The following is an 18,840-nucleotide window of genomic DNA, read 5'->3' on the forward strand; positions in this document are numbered from 1 at the left end:
AATAGGATAAAAGGAAAAGATACAAAATGTTTATGCTGTGAGGAAGAAAATTAAAATTTAGAACATTTACTTTACTGTCCAGCATACAATGAGATTAGAAATAGATACAGTTTTATGCAGCAACCATATCAAGAAAATAAAGAGGGATTAGTAGCAAATATACTCTTATTGGTAGATCTACTGAGGGAGGAAGTGGGGAATAGGAAAGATTTTATAAAAGAAATGTGGTATTTCACAGAGAAGAAACTCAAACAAACACAAACAAAGAAGGAATAAAACAAGCAAGGGAGCCGTTTCAAAAACTTATCTCACCTACTACTACTACTACTAGGAAGGTTGTGACTTGTGAAGTTGTGAATTTGTTGTCGAGTCGTTTGAAAACAGATGATAAAGTATCCAGTAGACCATTTTAAGAGGAGAAAACCCGAGAAATAGGTAGTCTGGATGAATTTGAATTTTAATCCACTTTAAAGGGACCATAGAGTAGGTAGGTAAGCCTTACTTCCTATTCAGATACCTACTAGGCTACTAGGTAGGTATAGGTAGGTAGTAGTACTAGCTTGTTAGCTACCTACCTATCCCTACTTCCTAGGTAGGTAGTAGGTTACTGGCCTAGGCTATACCTATACCTACATCAGTTTGTATAGCCTACAACGATACTTTACTGTAGTTCCTACATAGGTAGATAGGTAAGTGACCCATCTTACTGAAATAGTAGCTTATGTGAACCAGCCCGTTCCTACTAGGGTAAAAAACCGCAGGGTACAGAGTGGACCATGTACGATCAGCGTGAACAATCCAAAAAAAAGTACATTATAGCGCGTCCTGACATTGGAGATGGGCATCAGTCGCGACTTGTTGTTGGTGAGAAACGGAGCTAAAGACCTCTACTCTCCTTTCGAAGTACTAAGTATTTTCTCCAAAGTTAGAAATTAAGGCCAAATTTTAAGATTTAAACAGAGGGTAGTGAAAACGGTGTCAAATGTAGTGCAAATCTCACCAAAACGCGTTCAACATTTTTACTTACAACTCGAAGTATTTAGAAGATTGACGCCATCTCGATGTGTACGGAGTCGCTTGTGTCAATAAACTAACCATTTCCTGTGATAAATCCGCACACCACTTGTACCCACAGATGCTGGGCACTTTCATCACAACAATCGGAAAACTTTCCCTCACTGAGTAAACAACTGTTTTGGTAGAAGACGACGACGAAGAGTGCACTTTGATAATTTTTTAAATAAATAGTAAAACATCAATATTTTACATATTTATAATGATTAATTTGAAAATATTCGTTATTGAAAAAGTAACTCGATTCTGACTCAAATTTAAGTAATTATTTTTTGGAATTAGAACGTTCTTTTAAGTCCTGTATTATGACATCACGACATCTTGACTTTCGTACCTATTGTAAATAATTGCTTTACTCAACTTTCTTGCAGAACAGTTTACCAGTTATTCATGCAGATTATCAGCTCTTCATGTAATTGGTATTAATTGTTACAATGCGGGCAATATATATCTTTATTATTTACTTTTTGGATATACTATGAAGATGTTTTACTGCCGGATTATCGCTGTAGTGTGACGCAATCGTTTTCGGTCCCTGGGCCTCTGTTTTCGCACCATAAGAAATTATGGGGCCAAATTTGCAATGACCAGAAAGTCGTTAAAAGAGGAAAGTTAGCATTGAGGGGCATATGTTTTGATTGAGAAAAATACAAATTTATTCAATAGCTAGCTTGTAAAAAATACTTGATTACAAAAAACTTGATTGACAACTAAGCAGCATACCTACTATGGGTTTCAGAGACAGTGCAAGCACGTTTTTGGGCAATACCTATTTCTGTAACGAACACTCGTATCAGAACGAGATTTTGCTATAGTGCATTACACCCAGTGCCGTAATTTATAAGGGTATCGTGAATCACTAATCGTAAAGAATAACGACACTTGTCCTTGTACCAAGAGACAAAAACTCCATTATGCAGAAATGGATACGAACACGCGTATAAAGCTCCACCTACCCTCTCCCCCCCCCTCCACCGCCACCCCTTTCCTTCTTCGTTTCTTCGCCTTCCTTTCTCTCTCTCTCTCTCTCTCTGTTGCCATTCGGTATGTGTTGACCCTCCAAACTGGGTATAAGACTACACACAAAACAAAACGTTGAAATTGGTGAAATTAGGCTATGTATTGGAAGTATATATACATAAATATTAAAGCAATTTTATCATTATTGCATTACTATGACAACTAGAATTCATGGAAACAGTTTATAATAATGAATCGGCGTATGTGTGAAGCCTCCACTAATGTGGCAACGATGATTTTGCCGTTCTTAGCATGCAAACATTAATTTATTTCTGGCATATGGTTATTAAAGAAATTCAAAATCCTAATATAGACTGAAATCAATGAAAAGTGCTAGCAAAAACAAAAAGGCAAAAAAAAAAAAAATGTATATTTCGGTAGCCAGATGTACGAAAACGTTAGAAACATTTGATTGTATCTACTTTAGAAATATCTGTAATTTTTTGGGGTAATTTGGTTGCAAAAAAGGGATAATATACATGAATTAAACTTCAGTTTTTAAATAACAAAGTAAATTTGAACTAAATAACGAGTAAAGTATATAAACAATTTAGGGAATAAATCTTTGCAGTTTCGTCGTCTGCTGTTCATAACTGTGTTTGTGGCCCGCGCGCTTAGGAACCAGGAACAGCAACTTGTTTAAAGTGCAATGTGGAGTGAATTGAGACCAAAATGTGTATAATAACAATCAAATAAGCACTGTGGAGTTTCAGTTGTGATGGCAGTAAGGATAAAAACCACCGATTACAAGGTAAGAATGAATTCAGTTCAAACCATGACCCCGGGAATAAAAAAGTTTCATACTTTCAGTAATATAGGCAACAAAATGTTGTTTTATTGTGCTGATTACAACTGCAATCTTGAGTAAGATCAATAAACGTTACATACATACACTAACATTGTTCAAATGATTGCTGGGAAGGCTGGGAAAGATGATTTTCGTCACTGATCAGAACCTGTACATCCCATGGTAGCCGCCATATTGGATTTCAAAACTGCCTTGAAAACATATTTTACGAAGAGCGTCACATGCTTATTTTAGTTCGTATGGGGCTTTCATATATCACATTATGTTGACGAAACTTCAATCTTTTGAATGGTATGCTTGGAGTTGTAAATGTATTCTTGTTTCACCATTTAAATATCAAGTGAATAAGACCTGTCCACCGTGATAAGGGTTGGTAGTCGCTGGTTTTTCCACCTATATTTTTGAGAATGTTTATTATGTATTTTACACATTTCTATATATTATTGTTGGTGCAAACCGCTGGTTTGGTTGTGTTCTCACTTCCTACTATGAATCCATCGTTCCTATTCCTAGGGGATGCAAGTGGGAAACAGGTTTTTGGGTGGAGAATAGTAGCTAGTAGTACTAATAAAAGAAATTATAATTCTTGTAAATGTAGCATGGACCAAAACTCCCACCTAACTTGACCTAGGTAGTCCTTGAGCATCATGAAATCCATGGAGTAAAGTAGGCCTACACACATGCATCCTGACCTAACCTAACTTATGGCACTGGGTCTATACTGGGCTGAACTTGGACCCATCCTAGAGGACCATAAATTGTAAGTGTAGTAAGGCCGTATTCACACACAGGTTTATCTGTCAGTCTCCCCATCAGTTCATAGAAACTGATGTTAGAACACACATGTGGGCGGAGTCAGTCCACTCACCAGAATTGATGAACTGATGGAATTACCTTAAGTTCTTTCAACCTACTGATAGGTCATTGCACTTGTGGATGGTTAACCAACGATTTTATGACAGTTTGCCGCTGGATTTTGTCTGGGAAGGATCTCAGCTGCTTGGACCAGAATATGAATAAACTGTGTATTGGCCTAATTAATTTTATTGTTAGACCCAGCTGTGTTATTTGTAAACTGTTGTGAGTCCAAATCATATAATAAACAATAACTATTTCCATGTGATAAATACAATTTGATATAGGTTTAGGTCAGTGTCCTGCCGTTTTATGAAAGGTGTTACTAGTGAAAGTCGGCTTCATAAATAACTAAGCCAACTCCTAGTTCTAATTTAACCTTATTCATTAGTATTATACGAGAACAGACGTCTCTCTTTAATAAACAATATTTAGACTGTCCTCTGTTACGCCTTTTTGCTTCTTTCCTATTTTAAAGTGAATTGCCGCAGCAGCTAGTCTATGTAGCTCCACCTCCTTATCACCTAGCGGAGTTTCCATTGCTGCTGTGTCGTGTTGCTGCGACTAAAGCTAGGGGAGAAATGAGGGCAATAACCTCGAGTTGACTGTCCAACTGACAGTTCTACTCTTTACGTGTGGATGCTCACCTGTTAAACGGACTGACAGGTAAGCCTGAGCGTGAATACCCATCCTAAAACACAAAATCATCTTGACCTAAGCTTGTACCCCAGGTCCTACCTATCTATCTCGCATAGCATTGCTGTCCAAGTCTCACATTTCAAATTGTCCCAGTCCTGGGAATTGACTCTTCCAGCCAAGGTTTGTTTTGCTGAGGAGAGAGAGTTTTTGATGGAGGGGATTACCTTCTAAAGTATGAAATCAGTAACTAGAGATCCATCATAACTTCTCAAATTGAAGGGAGCCATTGATGAACTAAAGAAACTCACATGAAAACTGGATGAGTCATGAAACATCTGCTAACTATAACATAAGAATTTATGAAGTTTTAATTGGTTGAAAACCTTGGCAAGTATTATGTAACAGAAAAATCAGATAAGTCACTGTAACACTCAAGAATAGTGTAGTATATTTGCTGAAAGCATCTACCATCACCCAGCTTTGACCAGTGTTCAAGAATTTTCTGAATGGTCAACTGCACAGCAATTACTACAGTGGACTGGGAAAATGATTTATGCCTGCCTTCGTATTTAACATTTATAACTAATTTCTTGTTTATTTTCCCTTGTATTTATTGTGTAGGAAAAATCACAAAATGATCATCATTCAACCATTTCATATACTACTGGTACATTAAATTCCCTGTTTTCTTGTAAATAAAGTATACATAGTCTAGTATTAATGTGACATTCAGCCTTAGCTATTCTGAGGTACTGGGTTTCAAGCTAAAAGCTGGGTTTAAGGCTTAGGAAAATGAAGCTGAGTGAATAGGCTAGGCCAACATCTAGAGTGGAATAAAAATGTTAGAGAGAAAATGGGAAAATTGGTTAGAATATAGGTGGGGTAGCCTATAGACTGTGCTTTGGTGATATTAGAAAACTCACCCAAAAAGTGCTAATTACATAATTGGCTACTGTACATTCAAGAGGTAACATTCTAACCTAACCAGAGGTACATCATAGTACCTGACTAGAACCTTTACCTTTCCTAGAACTCTTACTCCCCTTAAACTTGCTTATTACAAGTTTTTGAGAGTAGCTATCTGACTTTTGTTTACAGCAGGGGTTCTCAAATTTTTTAACTCCTCAACCCCCTTATGAAGTCTCAAAATTTCTATTGACCCCTTAGACTAGCTCAAAAAAAAAATAAATAAATAAATAAATCAAAATCAATTAGAGTAGTATTAGTTTAGTACTTGACACTCAGTATGATAACCAAAAAGTAACACCTAATAAGAAAATATGTTTGGAACTTTAGATGTATGAGTATATGTAACTTAATTCTCCAACACGTTAGTTATTCATCGACCCCCTTTTGACCCCCCTGACTCAGTTGTTCATCGACCCCCTTTTGACCCCCTGACTATTCATAGACTCCTTGGATGATCCTATTGACCCCTGGGGGTCGATATTGACCACTTTGAGAACCCCTGCTAGGCAGTAGCAGACCCTTTCATTACCATCACCTGCTTGGTTTCATGAATGTTATTCTAAAGCACAAGGGTAACCATAATCATGGTCTGGCATGTTAGAGCAAAAGTAGATAAAAGTACGACAACTATATCGAATACTATTTGTAAAGTGACTCAGGGAAAACACACAATCATCATGTAACCTGTAAAAGTCTCTCATTAATGAAACAAAAATATAACCAACACCAAAAATCAAACAATTGTTCTTACTTCAAAGCCAAAAACTATTTTATTCAAAGATACGAGGATTATCAAGAATGTCACTGATGAATGGCAGCAATAAAAAAGAAAAAAGAAAATGTGCCAGAAATAACATTTGGTAAGTGAAAATACATTAGGGAGGCTGAACTGCACCAAGACATCCCTTGTTAGCTGTGTGGGTAATTTGAAAATGTACACCATGTCAAAAATATTGAGTTTTAGTGGTTCATATTGGAATATTTCAATAATTTCAGCTACAGCTTGAGAGATGTATGTTGTATATGAAAATGCAACTTATTATTAATACATGAAGTTAGGTGTTTGGTCATTAGGGTGCGAATATTGTTCTAATTATTCTCTTACAGAAGTAGTACTAATATGGTATGTTTCAAGATGTATAGTGTGTGTTTATTTATTTATTTATATTTTTTAATCCAAGGTAACCTGATTCAGAACTTTTTGACCGGACAGTTTAACATGTAGCATCTGGTTTTGATCTGTAGGCTTTGTCCTTCTAGAAAAAGTGCTTAAGTATAACAAGAATCAGATATCAATCGTTGGTTTTGAATTTTTGCTCATTGTTAGCAGAAAGTACTAATGTATGCTCAAATGATTTTTTTTTTTCTTTTTTTAATATGGAACTTTTTTTTTTTTTTTTTTTTTTTTTTTTTAAATATGGAACTCTGGTGTTTTAGAATCTAACATACATTTCTATTATTTTTTCCAGTGAGAAATGGCGGACAAAAATAGTAGCTCAGCACATCTTAAGAGACCTCCCCTTGTCTCTTTTCGCACCAGAGAAACCATGGATATTCAAGAAAAGCATTTGGTGAGTATAAAGCCAACTAGGTGTTGGGATTTATGTTTTTTGTATTGTATATGATCCTGTTGTCATTTAATAGTATAGGGTATTGATAGGACTCCTGGGCTTGTCTGAGTCTCTTGCTGGCTTCTGAATATTTATATAATTCTTTTTCTTCCAACTTTGTCTCTCTTCCATTCAGGAAATGTCATATTTTAGGTGCACAGCTACAAACCTTGTAGGAGCAAAGTACCCATGAATTTGAAATCCTTGTCACTTAGGTAACAGGTCATCCTTTTGATTTAGCTGTTGTTAGGTGTCATGCTTAAGTGTTACCACCCACACCATCATTCCCTGTTAAAGTGTGAAGCTACATTCTCTCAGCAGAGATTTTAACTTTCACCTAAAGAAGATTCTTCTAATATTCTTTGCTTATATAAACACCCGAACACTCACATCAGTAGGGACGGGGATTTGAGGCAGAAAAGGTGTACTTGTGACAAACCATTTCTTTCACTTACAGTATTTAGTAATGTACAGTGAACCCCCGTATTTGGGATTCGCAGTTTGTATTCGTGGATTTCTTTCTGGAGCATATGCCCCCATTATTCGTGGAAAATTCGCCTATTTGCAGTGTTTTTCTATGAGAAATATCCACAAATTCCTGTTTTTTTTATCAATTTCTTCATAAAATGCACTTATTGTGATAAAACTATTAAAAAAAAAAGGTATAAATATTTTTACTGGGTTTTTCTTGAGTTTTAACTAACAAAGTAGGCAGTTTTAAGTGTTTTTATAGGGTTTTCAACTATTTGCTGATTCTTGCTATTTGTGGGCGGGTCTGGTATGCATCCCCCGTGAATATGGTGGGAACATTGTACAATCAGTAATAAGTCTCAATATTTAAAAAAAGAATTTCTGAATATATTCATAAGTATCTTATGATATAATATTGTTGTAAGTTATTGAAAAATTTTGTAGTCCTAAACAATTAAGTCTTGTTTATGTGAATTTCTTCCTTTGATCCAGTTTGGCAGTTGTCGCTTTGTTGGGGAGTTTGAAAAACTTAATCGGATTGGTGAAGGAACGTATGGTGTTGTATGTGAGTATACTTCAGTTGAAAACTTTTCTTCCTTAGATATCTTCTGCTCTAATAGATATCAGAGCTGCTGAAAAATGAGTAAAACCTTTGTCAGTAAAGTAATATTGATTGTGTTAAGGTTGCTTAGTATAGCATACAATTTAATCAGATGAAGGTATTAGGAGCTGTGCAACTCTGAAAGCCATGCAGTTTTGCTTGCATATAGTTGTTATTGTCTGTAATCATTGAGTATTATTCAGGTATAGATACCTGCCTAGAAAAATCAATTAATGTTTTTCTGGTGAAGTAAAAGAAATATCAAAGATTGACATGGTTCAGCATGTTATGAAAATGGGTAAAAAGCAGTCTGAGTTGTAGTAGAGCTGGGAGTAGCAGGAAAAGGACTTAGAAAATCATATAGAAATGTTATAGATGAAGGATTTGAACCAATATGAATGGAAGTGGGAAGTATACATTACAGAAGACCGTGGATAGAACTATTTCATGGTAAGTGCTACGGCTTAAAAAGAAGAAGCATATTAGATTGGAACATTCATATAGCAGGCAGTGACCCATTTAATAATTGTATTATTGTTGTTAATGATCTCTAAATCAGAGAAATCATTGAATATAAATAGTACACTAGTGTCTTCCTTATTGGATTTTTGCTACCATTATCTTGCTCTTATTGCTTCACTTGTGCCTTATTGCACAACCTGTCCTGCCAAAGGCATACTTGCTCCTGTTTCTAATTCCCAACCATAGTTTCTTACTCAGATAAATAACTTTCTCACATGACCCATTTTTGGCGTGTCATAGTCTGCCCCTTGGCAGTTGACCTTATAGTTCTTCCTAATTTCCAGACATTTCATTACATGGTACGTTTAACTTCATCCTTCTTAGATGGTGCATAGAAATAAAATGTGTACAGATTTATGTTGTGTGTCATAAACCCTCCTTGCATGCTGGTAGTACATCTTTAGGTCATAAGCAATGTAATTTGGACCATAGTGGAAAAGGGGTCTGCACATATCATGTAGAGATAGGTCCAAGTCTCTTGCTGGTGTAGGGTATACTGCAGTATATCCAGATAGGAAAGCTTTTAATCTGTTTCACAGTAGAATTGTGTGCAGTCTCCTACTGAAAAATTTTTTAAGAATGCCACATAAGTTGCAACAAAACTACTGTCAAAATATACTCCTGTAAGTTGCACAAGACAGGCATAAAAATTGAGCTTTGCTCCCCAGCTCTTGTAGCTGCCGGGTTTGCAACATCTACAGATTCACTGGATCAGACCTAAAAGTTCTCATTGGCAGTTATTGGAAATTGCTGATGTCCATTATAATGAGTGTGTAGTAGGGTTTGTGGAATATTAAACCATATAGCAAGTTAAAGCAAGTTGAACTTACAATAAGGTTGTGGTAAAGTGGTTGGGCCAGCTGAGACACCATTTGATGACTGGTGAGCCAACATGACTAGTGGTGAAGACATCTTTGTTGCTGACCTGAAGACCTAAGATTCTGAAGCAGATGAAATGGACAACAGCAGCAGCACTCCTTGATCTCATCTCAACTTGTCCTCTTCTTCATGTAGGAAAATCACTTTTGGGGAAAATCTTGTAGCATGCAAATATACTTCTCAGTAGCTAAACTCCTCTCCAGCAAGGGGAGTGAGGAGTGGTGGCAAACCCATTTCTTGTGGCTGAGAAGGTTTGTTGCCTGAACAGATATAGTTCTTTTGGACTTCAATAAATGTAATGAATCTGGTCATGTTTCATTGTATTTGAACCCAGTGGACTGAGTATTAGATATCCAAATATCTAACATCTCAAAGGCTTAGGTCTTCTTCTTTAACAATCTCATTTCCAAGAAGAATGATTGGGTGTGCTGAACTCCCAGTCAGTTCAGGATTCTTATACCTCCCCTCAAGTATGAGTCTATCCTATTGTTAAGACAGAAAGTTTGTTCCAGTTATGAGCAAATAAAAATGTTTAATTAATTTGTATTTTTCATAGCTAACAAACCTGAGGTCTTAATATTGACTGCCCACCTCTATCCACCCCTATTACTTTTCATCCTGGGTTGGAAGAAAGACTGATGCGTCACTGGATTCAAGTGCACTCTCTCAATACGTTTTCACCTCAGCTACGCATCAGATGCTAAATGCCACAGATTCCTTGCACTTAGAATTTTTTTTATTGTTTTTAACCAGTTTCCATCTGGCACTAGAAGATTTTTCCTAATGTTAAAACCTCGGGTTTGTTAGCTATGAAAAATACAAATTGATTGAAAATTTGTCATTTTACATGTAAGAAGGAAATTGCTCATAAATATTAAATTTTATTGAGTAATTTAGTAATTTTCTCATTAACAAGCTTTTTAGCTAATAAACTAAGGCTGATGTTATCACTGAAAAGTGTCCTTTCAGATACAGCCACCTCACTGGTTTACTTGATGAGCAAACATTTGTATATCCCTTTATTTTTAAGATATGGTCATTACTGCTATGATATACTGTATATTACCTTTGGAAAATGTTATACCACATAAGTAAGTTTTTTATTCTTGAAGACAGGGCACGAGACTCAAAGAGCAATGAAATTGTTGCTCTCAAAAAGATGCGCATGGAAAAGGAAAAGGATGGCATGCCAGTATCTGGTTTACGAGAAATTATTCTCCTTCAAAAGTGCAAACATCCCAATATAGTTGCTCTGAAGGAGGTGGTTGTTGGAAGAAGTTTAGAAAGGTAATAATTTTAACTTTTTATATGACCTAATTTTTGTATCTACTAAGAGTGATTTGTATTAGATTCAGAAGTTATTATTATTGCTGAATTTTTAAAATTAATTTTGAAGTGGTTTCACAGGTGAACTTACCTGTGAGCATTTGGTTGTGTTGGGAATTGACACCATATACTATTGCAAGCAATACACAGTGCAGATTTTATCCCCTACACCTTTCCTATAATAACCGCATAGACACTCTCTTGGTCATACTTTCTCTTTTGTATCCGTTGCAGTCACCATAAACTTTATTTTTGCTTTACATCTTCAGGAAAAAATTTTTTGGCAGTAACCAATTCAGTCAAGAGATCACATCCATTGGTAACACTTTTTTCTTGTTACCTCAACTTATCCTCCAAACCTTGACATGCTATTTTGAGTTTATTTTTATCTGGCAGATCTTTTAGGTTATTTAAAATTCCCCATGTGTTATTGAAAACTGTATCTATTCAAATCTATCTGATCAGGATTTAATAGCTTTGTCAAGAGCCATTTTGTATCCATTTGCACAATAATTAATTGTTTCATGTATGACACTTACCTGGCAGGTATATATATAGCTATATTCTCTGTTCGCACTGGCAGAATTTTCAAAACTCGCGGCAACCGCTAGATCACTGGTAGTTCAGGTGATCGCCTCCCCGTTCCCGTGGCGCTGGTGCTCGGAATCATTCCCATTTTCGTCAGATTTTTTCTGCCAGCCGAACCGGCAACATCGTTGTGGGTTCCCTGCTAGAATTTCGAACTCGTTAGCTGACTTTCGCTGTACTTTGATGGATTATTGGGTATCGTATTGGAAAGTTGGATTGGCAATCGCGTTTGGAATTTCTTATAATGTCTGATTCTGGTTTAGTATTTAGAGTGTGTGTGAAAGAAGGGTGCAAGGTGAGACTGCCGAAAGCCTCGGTAGACCCTCACACAGTATGTAAGAAGTGTAGAGAGGGTGTGTGTACTTGGGATAATAGATGTAATGAGTGTGAAAGTTTAAATGAGAAGGAATGGAAGACTTTCACTAAATATGTTGAGAGACTAGAAAAGGATAGAGTAAGGAGATCGGTATCTCGGAGTGAGAGGTCAGGCTCTTCTAGTAAAGCCTTGAATGCTTCTGTTATTTCTCCCCCTCCTTCCCAAGTAGAAGTTGTAGACCCTTCTCATCAGGTTTCTCCTGCGCCTGCTGCTGTTTCTGAGGATCCTAATTATGTGAAAGTGTTTGCCGCCCTTGCGTCAATGGGCAATCAGATTCAGCGTCTTACAGACAAAGTGGGTACTTTTGAGAGTGTCAGTGTAGTGGAGGGGGCGGCTGATCGTCTCTCTCGTGCTCCTAGACCTAGGCCTCTGCCAAGCTCCCAGACCCAAGGGAGAAGGCATGTCGACAGTCGAAGGGAGGCGAGAGGGGTTCCCTTACGATCAGTCGTCCCTTCAGGCAGTCCTGTTGCGTCCCAGGCTGCAGCAGTGCGCCATAGAAAAGGCGACACTGGGAAGTGTTTTTCTTCTACCGATAGTTCTGCGTCAGGCAGGTATCGACGTTATGCGGAAGAATCGCGTCCGCTGAAGAGGACGCATAGACCTACGTCATCTCAGGATGAACTTGACGCTCAAGAGCGGTGGAGTAGCCCCGAGATTTTCTCTTCTAGTGACGATGAAGACTTGGTTCCGGTTAAAAGGAGGAGAACTTTTCGTTCAAGGCAGGACGCAAGACTTCATTTAGACGGCGGTTCGCCTGATAGGAGCCCTCCTTCTGCATCCTGGGTGCGTTTTCTCCTGTATCTTCTCCTTCTCGTAGACCTCAGGTTCGAGCTTCTCGTCTTCGTTCCCCGCATGCTCAGGCATCCCGTCAGGAAACAGAGACTAAGGACTTTCTTAAAGAGATGCAAGGAAGGTTAGCCGATCTAGTTAAATCGTGGGAAACAACGAAACATCCTCCTACGAGACGTAAGGACGCGTCTCTCCCCGTCAAGTCCTCCAAAAGGACGCATGATTTGTTTGCCCCTCCTCCTCATCGCACTTCGGATTCTCGTGTAGGACGCAAGTTACCGGGACAGGACGCAGGACGCAATCTCGGAGCGGATTCACGTTTTGTCGACGTATCTCAGAAGGACGCAGGACGCAGGCGGCAGGATCCTTCTTCTTCCCGAGAGGTTAGAGAAGAGGTTCAGCAGCAAGACCTTGGATTACAAGATGTTTCTTCGGCAGAAGAGGAGATGGAAGACTTAGCGTCTGAAGAAGAGAAAGAGGGTGAAACACCTTCTTCAGACTACAAGAAGTTAACTGATTGCCTTTTGTCAGTTTTTGAAGGGGAATTTCAGCCTTCAGCTCCGATGTCACCTCTTTCTCAATTCTCCAAGAATAAAACACCGAAGAAGTCATCGTTTTTGAAGATGAAGCTTTCAATTACAGCTAAGAAGGCTCTTCAAAGGATCGATACGTGGTTGAAAGAAAAGAGGGAAGCGGGCAAGACTTCTTTCTCCTTCCCTCCAGCCAAATTGGCATCGAAGTCCGGAATCTGGTATGCGACGGGGGAAAGTCTCGGCCTGGGAGTTCCTGCCTCCTCCAGGGGATTTTTCCAACATTGTTGACAGTTCCCGCAGACATGCTTTGAATTCAGCTAAAGTTTGGTGGACGTCATCAGAGTTAGATCATCTCTTGAAAGGTATTTTCCGGACATTCGAGGTTTTCAATTTTCTTGATTGGTCCTTGGGGGCTCTGGGACGAACCGTGGAAGATAAGGAATCAACTGCTTCGCAACTTCCAAGCAGTATTATGTCCTGCATGGACAAAGCCCTAAGGGATGGGGCGAATGAGTTAGCTTCGCTTTTCACCGCAGGAGTTTTAAAGAAGAGGTCACTCCTGTGCTCTTTTGCTGCAAAGGGCGTTTCTAACGCTCAGAAATCCGAGTTGGTTTTTTTTCATTTTTCCCCACTCTCGGATCAGTTATTTCCTTCGGATCTTATCAAGGATATTTCGCTTTCTCTGACTCAGAAGGCGACGCAGGACCTTTTAACGTCTTCGGTAAGGAAATTTTTACCGCCAAAGTGGTTAAGAAGACACCTAAGGAGTCAAGACAGGCTAGTCAGCCCTTTCGAGGCAAGCCTTTTCTCGTCCTTCCTTCAGAGGAAGAAGAGCTCCTTCCAAGAGGGGTTCGAAACCCAGTAATAAACAATGGAAGAACAAGTCCTTCAGATCAGTTGGGGCCAGACTCCAGAAGTTTTGGGAGATTTGGCAAGAAAAGGGAGCAGATCCTTGGGTCGTCACGGTAGCCAAGGAAGGTTACAAGATCCCTTTTCTGAAGAAACCACTTCTTTCGACATCGCCAGAGCTTGGAGCTCACTACAGCGATCCAGGGAAAACAAGAAGCACTACAAGAGCAAGTACTTTCTATGCTCAGGGAAAGGAGCAATAGAACCTGTTCTGGATCACTTATCCCCGGGATTTTACAACCGGCTTTTCTTAGTAGCGAAATCCTCGGGGGGATGGAGACCAGTACTTGACGTAAGTCAACTCAACTTATTTGTGGAGAAGACAAAATTTACTATGGAGACGACCGATTCAGTACTGGCAGCGGTGCGTCCAGGGGACTGGATGGTTACCCTGGACCTTCAAGACGCATATTTTTCATATCCCAATTCATGCAGGATCCAGGAAGTACTTAAGATTTGTGATTCAGAACAGGTCTTTCAGTTCAAAGCCTCTGCTTCGGACTGTGCACAGCCCCACAAGTTTTTACAAGAGTGATGTCAAGCGTGGCGAAGTGGCTACATATTCTAGGGATAAGAGTGTCTCTATACCTAGACGATTGGCTCATAAGAGCCCAATCAAGAAGACAATGTCTGGAGGACTTAAGAATGACGTTGGCATTAACGAACGAATTAGGGCTGATGGTGAACTTAGAAAAGTCGAATCTGATCCCCCAATCAGGAGCTAGTTTATTTGGGTATTCTGATTTCCTCAGCGACTTTTCGGGCTTTTCCATCTCCCGACAGGCAGGCTCAGTGCATCCGGAAAGTACAAGCCTTTGCACGAGAGTGGATGAGCTTACTGGGGACTCTCTCGTCACTGGAACGGTTCGTTTCTCTAGGAAGGCTTCACATGAGACCCTTGCAAATATTTTTGAACCAAGTCTGGCCAAGAAAATCGCAACCGGATTCCTTCCTGTTTCGAATTCCTCGCAAGATCAAAGAGGAATTACTTTGGTGGCTAACTCCGGGGAAGTTAGCGGAGGGAGCGTCGCTCCAGCAGAAGAGCCCAGACCTTGTATTGTTTTCAGACGCGTCGGACGCAGGCTGGGGAGCGACTCTCGGCCCTCAAGAAGTGTCAGGTCGCTGGAGCAAGGAGGAAGCTTCTTGGCATATAAACAGGAAGGAACTGATGGCGATTTTCTTGGCTTTGAAAGAGTTCAACGCGGTGATCCGCAACAAGGCGGTGCAGGTCAACGCGGACAATACCTCAGCTCTGGCGTACATCCGCAAGCAAGGGGAACACATTTCAGTCTCTCTTTGCAAGAAGTGGCGGAGGAGACCATTCTATGGGCAGAGAAGGAAAACGTAACCCTTCTCACCAGGTTCATTCAAGGGAGAAGAATGTGAGAGCGGGACTGTTGAGCAGGGAAGGTCAACTTCTGTCAACAGAATGGACTCTTCATCTAGAAGTATGCCAGAGTCTGTGGAAATTATGGGGTCGACCAGTGGTGGACTTGTTTGCGACCGCAATGACAAAGAGATTGTCGACTTATTGCTCTCCAGTCCCAGACCGTCAAGCAGTCGCAGTAGACGCCTTTCTTCTAGATTGGACGGGGCTAGATGTGTACGCCTTTCCCCCGTTCAAGATATTAGGAAAGGTTTTGAAGAAATTCAGGGAGAGTCAAGGGACGAGAATGACTCTCTAGCTCCCTACTGGCCAGCCCGAGATTGGTTCACAGAGGTACTGGAATACAAGTGATGTACCAAGAATACTTCAGCAAGAGTAGATCTACTCAAACAGCCTCACTTCAACAGGTACCACAAGAACACCCTCGCTCTGGGTCTGACTGCTTTCAGACTATCGAAAGACTTGTCAGAGCGAGGGGGTTTCTAGAGAGGCGGCCAGAGCTGTGGCCGGAGCAAGAAGAGCCTCGACTATTAAGGTGTACCAGGCGAAGTGGGAAATCTTTCGTAAGTGGTGCAAGAGTCGGAAGATTTCTTCATCCAGTACCTCTGTGACCCAAATTGCCGACTTCCTTTTTATATTTAAAGAAGGAAGTAGGGTTGTCAACTCAGACGATTAAAGGATATCGTAGTATGTTGGCCTCAGTATTTAGACACAGAGGTTTAGATATTACCAATAATCTTGATCTGAGAGACCTCATAAGGTCCTTTGGAACAAGGAAGGAACACCGATACAGAACACCTTCCTGGAATCTCGATGTGGTCCTGAAATTCTTAGGAACTAATAAGTTCGAACCGATGGATCAAGCTTCGTTTAGAGATATCTCGAAAAAGACCATCTTTTTGGTGGCCTTGGCCACAGCTAAAAGGGTTAGTGAGCTGCAAGCAATTAGCAAACATGTTGGCTGGAAGCATGACAAGGCAGTTTGCTCGTTTCAGGAGGTTTTCTTGGCCAAGAACGAGAATCCAGCTCATCCCTGGCCAAGGTCTTTTGAGATTATGGGTCTTTCAGATTTGGTAGGACAGGAACAAGAGAGAGTTCTCTGTCCAGTAAGGGCTTTGCGCTATTATATAGAGAAAACCAATAATATTAGAGGAACTTCAGAATCACTGTGGTGCTCTGTGAAGGACCCTAGCAGAGCAATGACCAAAAATGCTATTGCCTTTTTCCTCAGGGAACTGATTAAAGAATCACATATGTTATGCCAAGAAGAAAATTTTGGCATCCTTAAGGTTAAGGCGCACGAAGTGAGAGCAGTAGCTACCTTCCTTGGCATTTAAAAGAAATATGGCCCTCAAAGATATCATTGAAACGACGTTTTGGAGGACTAATTCAGTGTTTGCGTGTCATTACCTTAGAAACGTCAAAACAACATTTGACAACTGTCAAACGTTGGGCCCTTATGTATCCTCAGGAGCAGTATTGGGCAAGGGAGTTTCCACCCCATAACTTACTAACATGCTAGGTATTTTAATTAAGTGGTGTTGTTTTTATGGTTGTCTGAGAGGGTTATTTCCTCTTCAGTCTGTGAAGTGTAGTGTGTTATGTTAGCTTTGTGTGTGGTTCAGGTGGTCTAACTTATCCTAGCATGAATGCCCGTGGTAAGAGAGGGCTAGGGTTTCCTGTCAACGAATTGGTCCCGTCCATTGTAGACCCTTTATTTAGCTTCATCAACTATTAGGTCATGTTCTAGTTGGGAGCTACTAAGGTTTAGCAGGCTAAGAGGCAGGATTTATGAAGTCAGCTACCTTAGCAGGTAAGGAATCTAAGAGTATTTGGGATTTATTTTAAATTTTAAAACTCTTACAATGTTGCTGTCTTTGACCCACCTCCAAATGTGTCAATCAGCTATATATATACCTGCCAGGTAAGTGTCATACATGAAAATGATGTTATTATGATATAACAAAGTTTCATGTATACTTACCTGGCAGGTATATATAATTAAATTCCCACCCACCTCCCCTCAGGAGACAGGGTTCAGAGAAAAATCTGACGAAAATGGGAATGATTCCGAGCACCAGCGCCACGGAAAATGGGGTAGGCGATCACCTGAACTACCAGTGATCTAGCGGTTGCCGCGAGTTTTGAAAATTCTGCCAGTGCGAACAGAGAATATAGCTATATATATACCTGCCAGGTAAGTATACATGAAATTTTGTTATATCATAATAACATCACACTTAAGTGAATAGTGACATTAATGAAACTGCGGTAGAGTTCCAAAGAGGTGTTCTGCATATTTTTGCTGACAACATTTACTCTGCCTGAGACATCATACTAGACATTCATTATTATTCTTTTATTACAAAAATCTCTGCTTCATGTTGCATTGTAGGATCAGTAGCAATAATTTCTGACAGTAGTTCATAAAGAGTTTTTCAGATTCCTTGTCTTGTCAGTTTTTTTCATAGTTTGCATTCAATCACAACAACAGAAAGAATTAATAATCACATTCTCGAAAATTTTACTGCTTTCAAGAAATTTTACATTTTGTTTTTTATTTCCTTTTAATTATTTTCACATTTTTTTCCTTTTTATTTGGAAGATCCCAAACACATGACATGGCAGCCCCTAGCACGTGGTAGCCCAGGCAACTGCCTGAGTTGCTGGTACCTTGAGCCAGCCGTGATCTCATGTCTTTTTGACGATGAATGGATATTTTTTCTCTTTTCAGTATTTTTTTGGTCATGGAGTATTGTGAGCAAGATCTTGCCAGTCTACTAGATAACATGCAGACTCCATTTATGGAAGCTCAAGTTAAATGCATCATGATACAGGTTAGGTGCTCTGTATCTTCTGTGTGTTCTCAGTAATATTTGATATTCATTGTTATAGATACTTGTTCAGTGAAGTTAATATTTTTAATGAAAACCCTCATTTTCTTAGCTGCATTATTAAAAATAGAATTAAAGTTCATTTTTAAGTGTAACTAAATCAGTTGCCCTCTCCACTGGTTTGAAATTTTAAATTTTATTTGAAATCATATACCACATGAAATACTGTATGGGATTTTATATCAATTAGTATTTAATCACTGCCTTTTAAACATACTTTTTTAATGCATAGTGTAATGCATAATTAAATTTTTGAAATGAACTTAACCTCTCCATTATATAGCTTTTACTTCCATGCCAGCGGGCATAAACAGTATGTATAATGGAGAAGTGAGTATTTAGAAAATAAATATTAAATTAAGTATGTACTGTACTTATATAATTTGGTCTAATTTAAAAGAATATTTGTGACTCAAGGAATTTGTTAGCCTTTTAATTTAAAATATATTTTGTTTGTCATGGAAGTAGCATATGTCTGCTACAGTGCCAGACATTCTATTTTACTAAAAATAAGTGATCATGGTAGGGAATCAGCCTTTTTGGCAACTATGGTTGTTATGGTGATGATTGTAGGGATACAAGCAGCTGCT

General features: G+C 39.1%; 1 protein-coding gene across 5 annotated transcripts in view; it reads left to right on the forward strand.

Moving 5' to 3' along the window:
* The first annotated feature begins 287 nt into the window (after positions 1-287).
* Positions 288-18,840, forward strand: part of LOC135195601 (cyclin-dependent kinase 10-like) — a 19,053-nt gene continuing 500 nt past the window's right edge. Inside the window, exons 1-5 of one of the 5 annotated variants that reach the window (XM_064221924.1) lie at positions 288-435; positions 6,835-6,936; positions 7,939-8,011; positions 10,561-10,735; positions 18,091-18,840. The exon at positions 18,091-18,840 is cut by the window's right edge and continues 500 nt beyond it. In XM_064221924.1, the coding sequence (XP_064077994.1) occupies positions 6,841-6,936; positions 7,939-8,011; positions 10,561-10,735; positions 18,091-18,229 (483 nt within the window). In that variant the 5' untranslated portion in view covers positions 288-435; positions 6,835-6,840 and the 3' untranslated portion in view covers positions 18,230-18,840. Of the gene's footprint in view, positions 488-555; positions 690-4,229; positions 4,424-6,834; positions 6,937-7,938; positions 8,012-10,560; positions 10,736-18,090 lie in introns of those variants that run through there. The other 4 variants (XM_064221925.1, XM_064221923.1, XM_064221926.1 and 1 more) reach the window with 4 other exon arrangements.

This window comes from Macrobrachium nipponense, chromosome 16 (genome assembly GCF_015104395.2).
Source record: "Macrobrachium nipponense isolate FS-2020 chromosome 16, ASM1510439v2, whole genome shotgun sequence".
In the NCBI taxonomy this organism is placed as follows: domain Eukaryota; kingdom Metazoa; phylum Arthropoda; class Malacostraca; order Decapoda; family Palaemonidae; genus Macrobrachium; species Macrobrachium nipponense.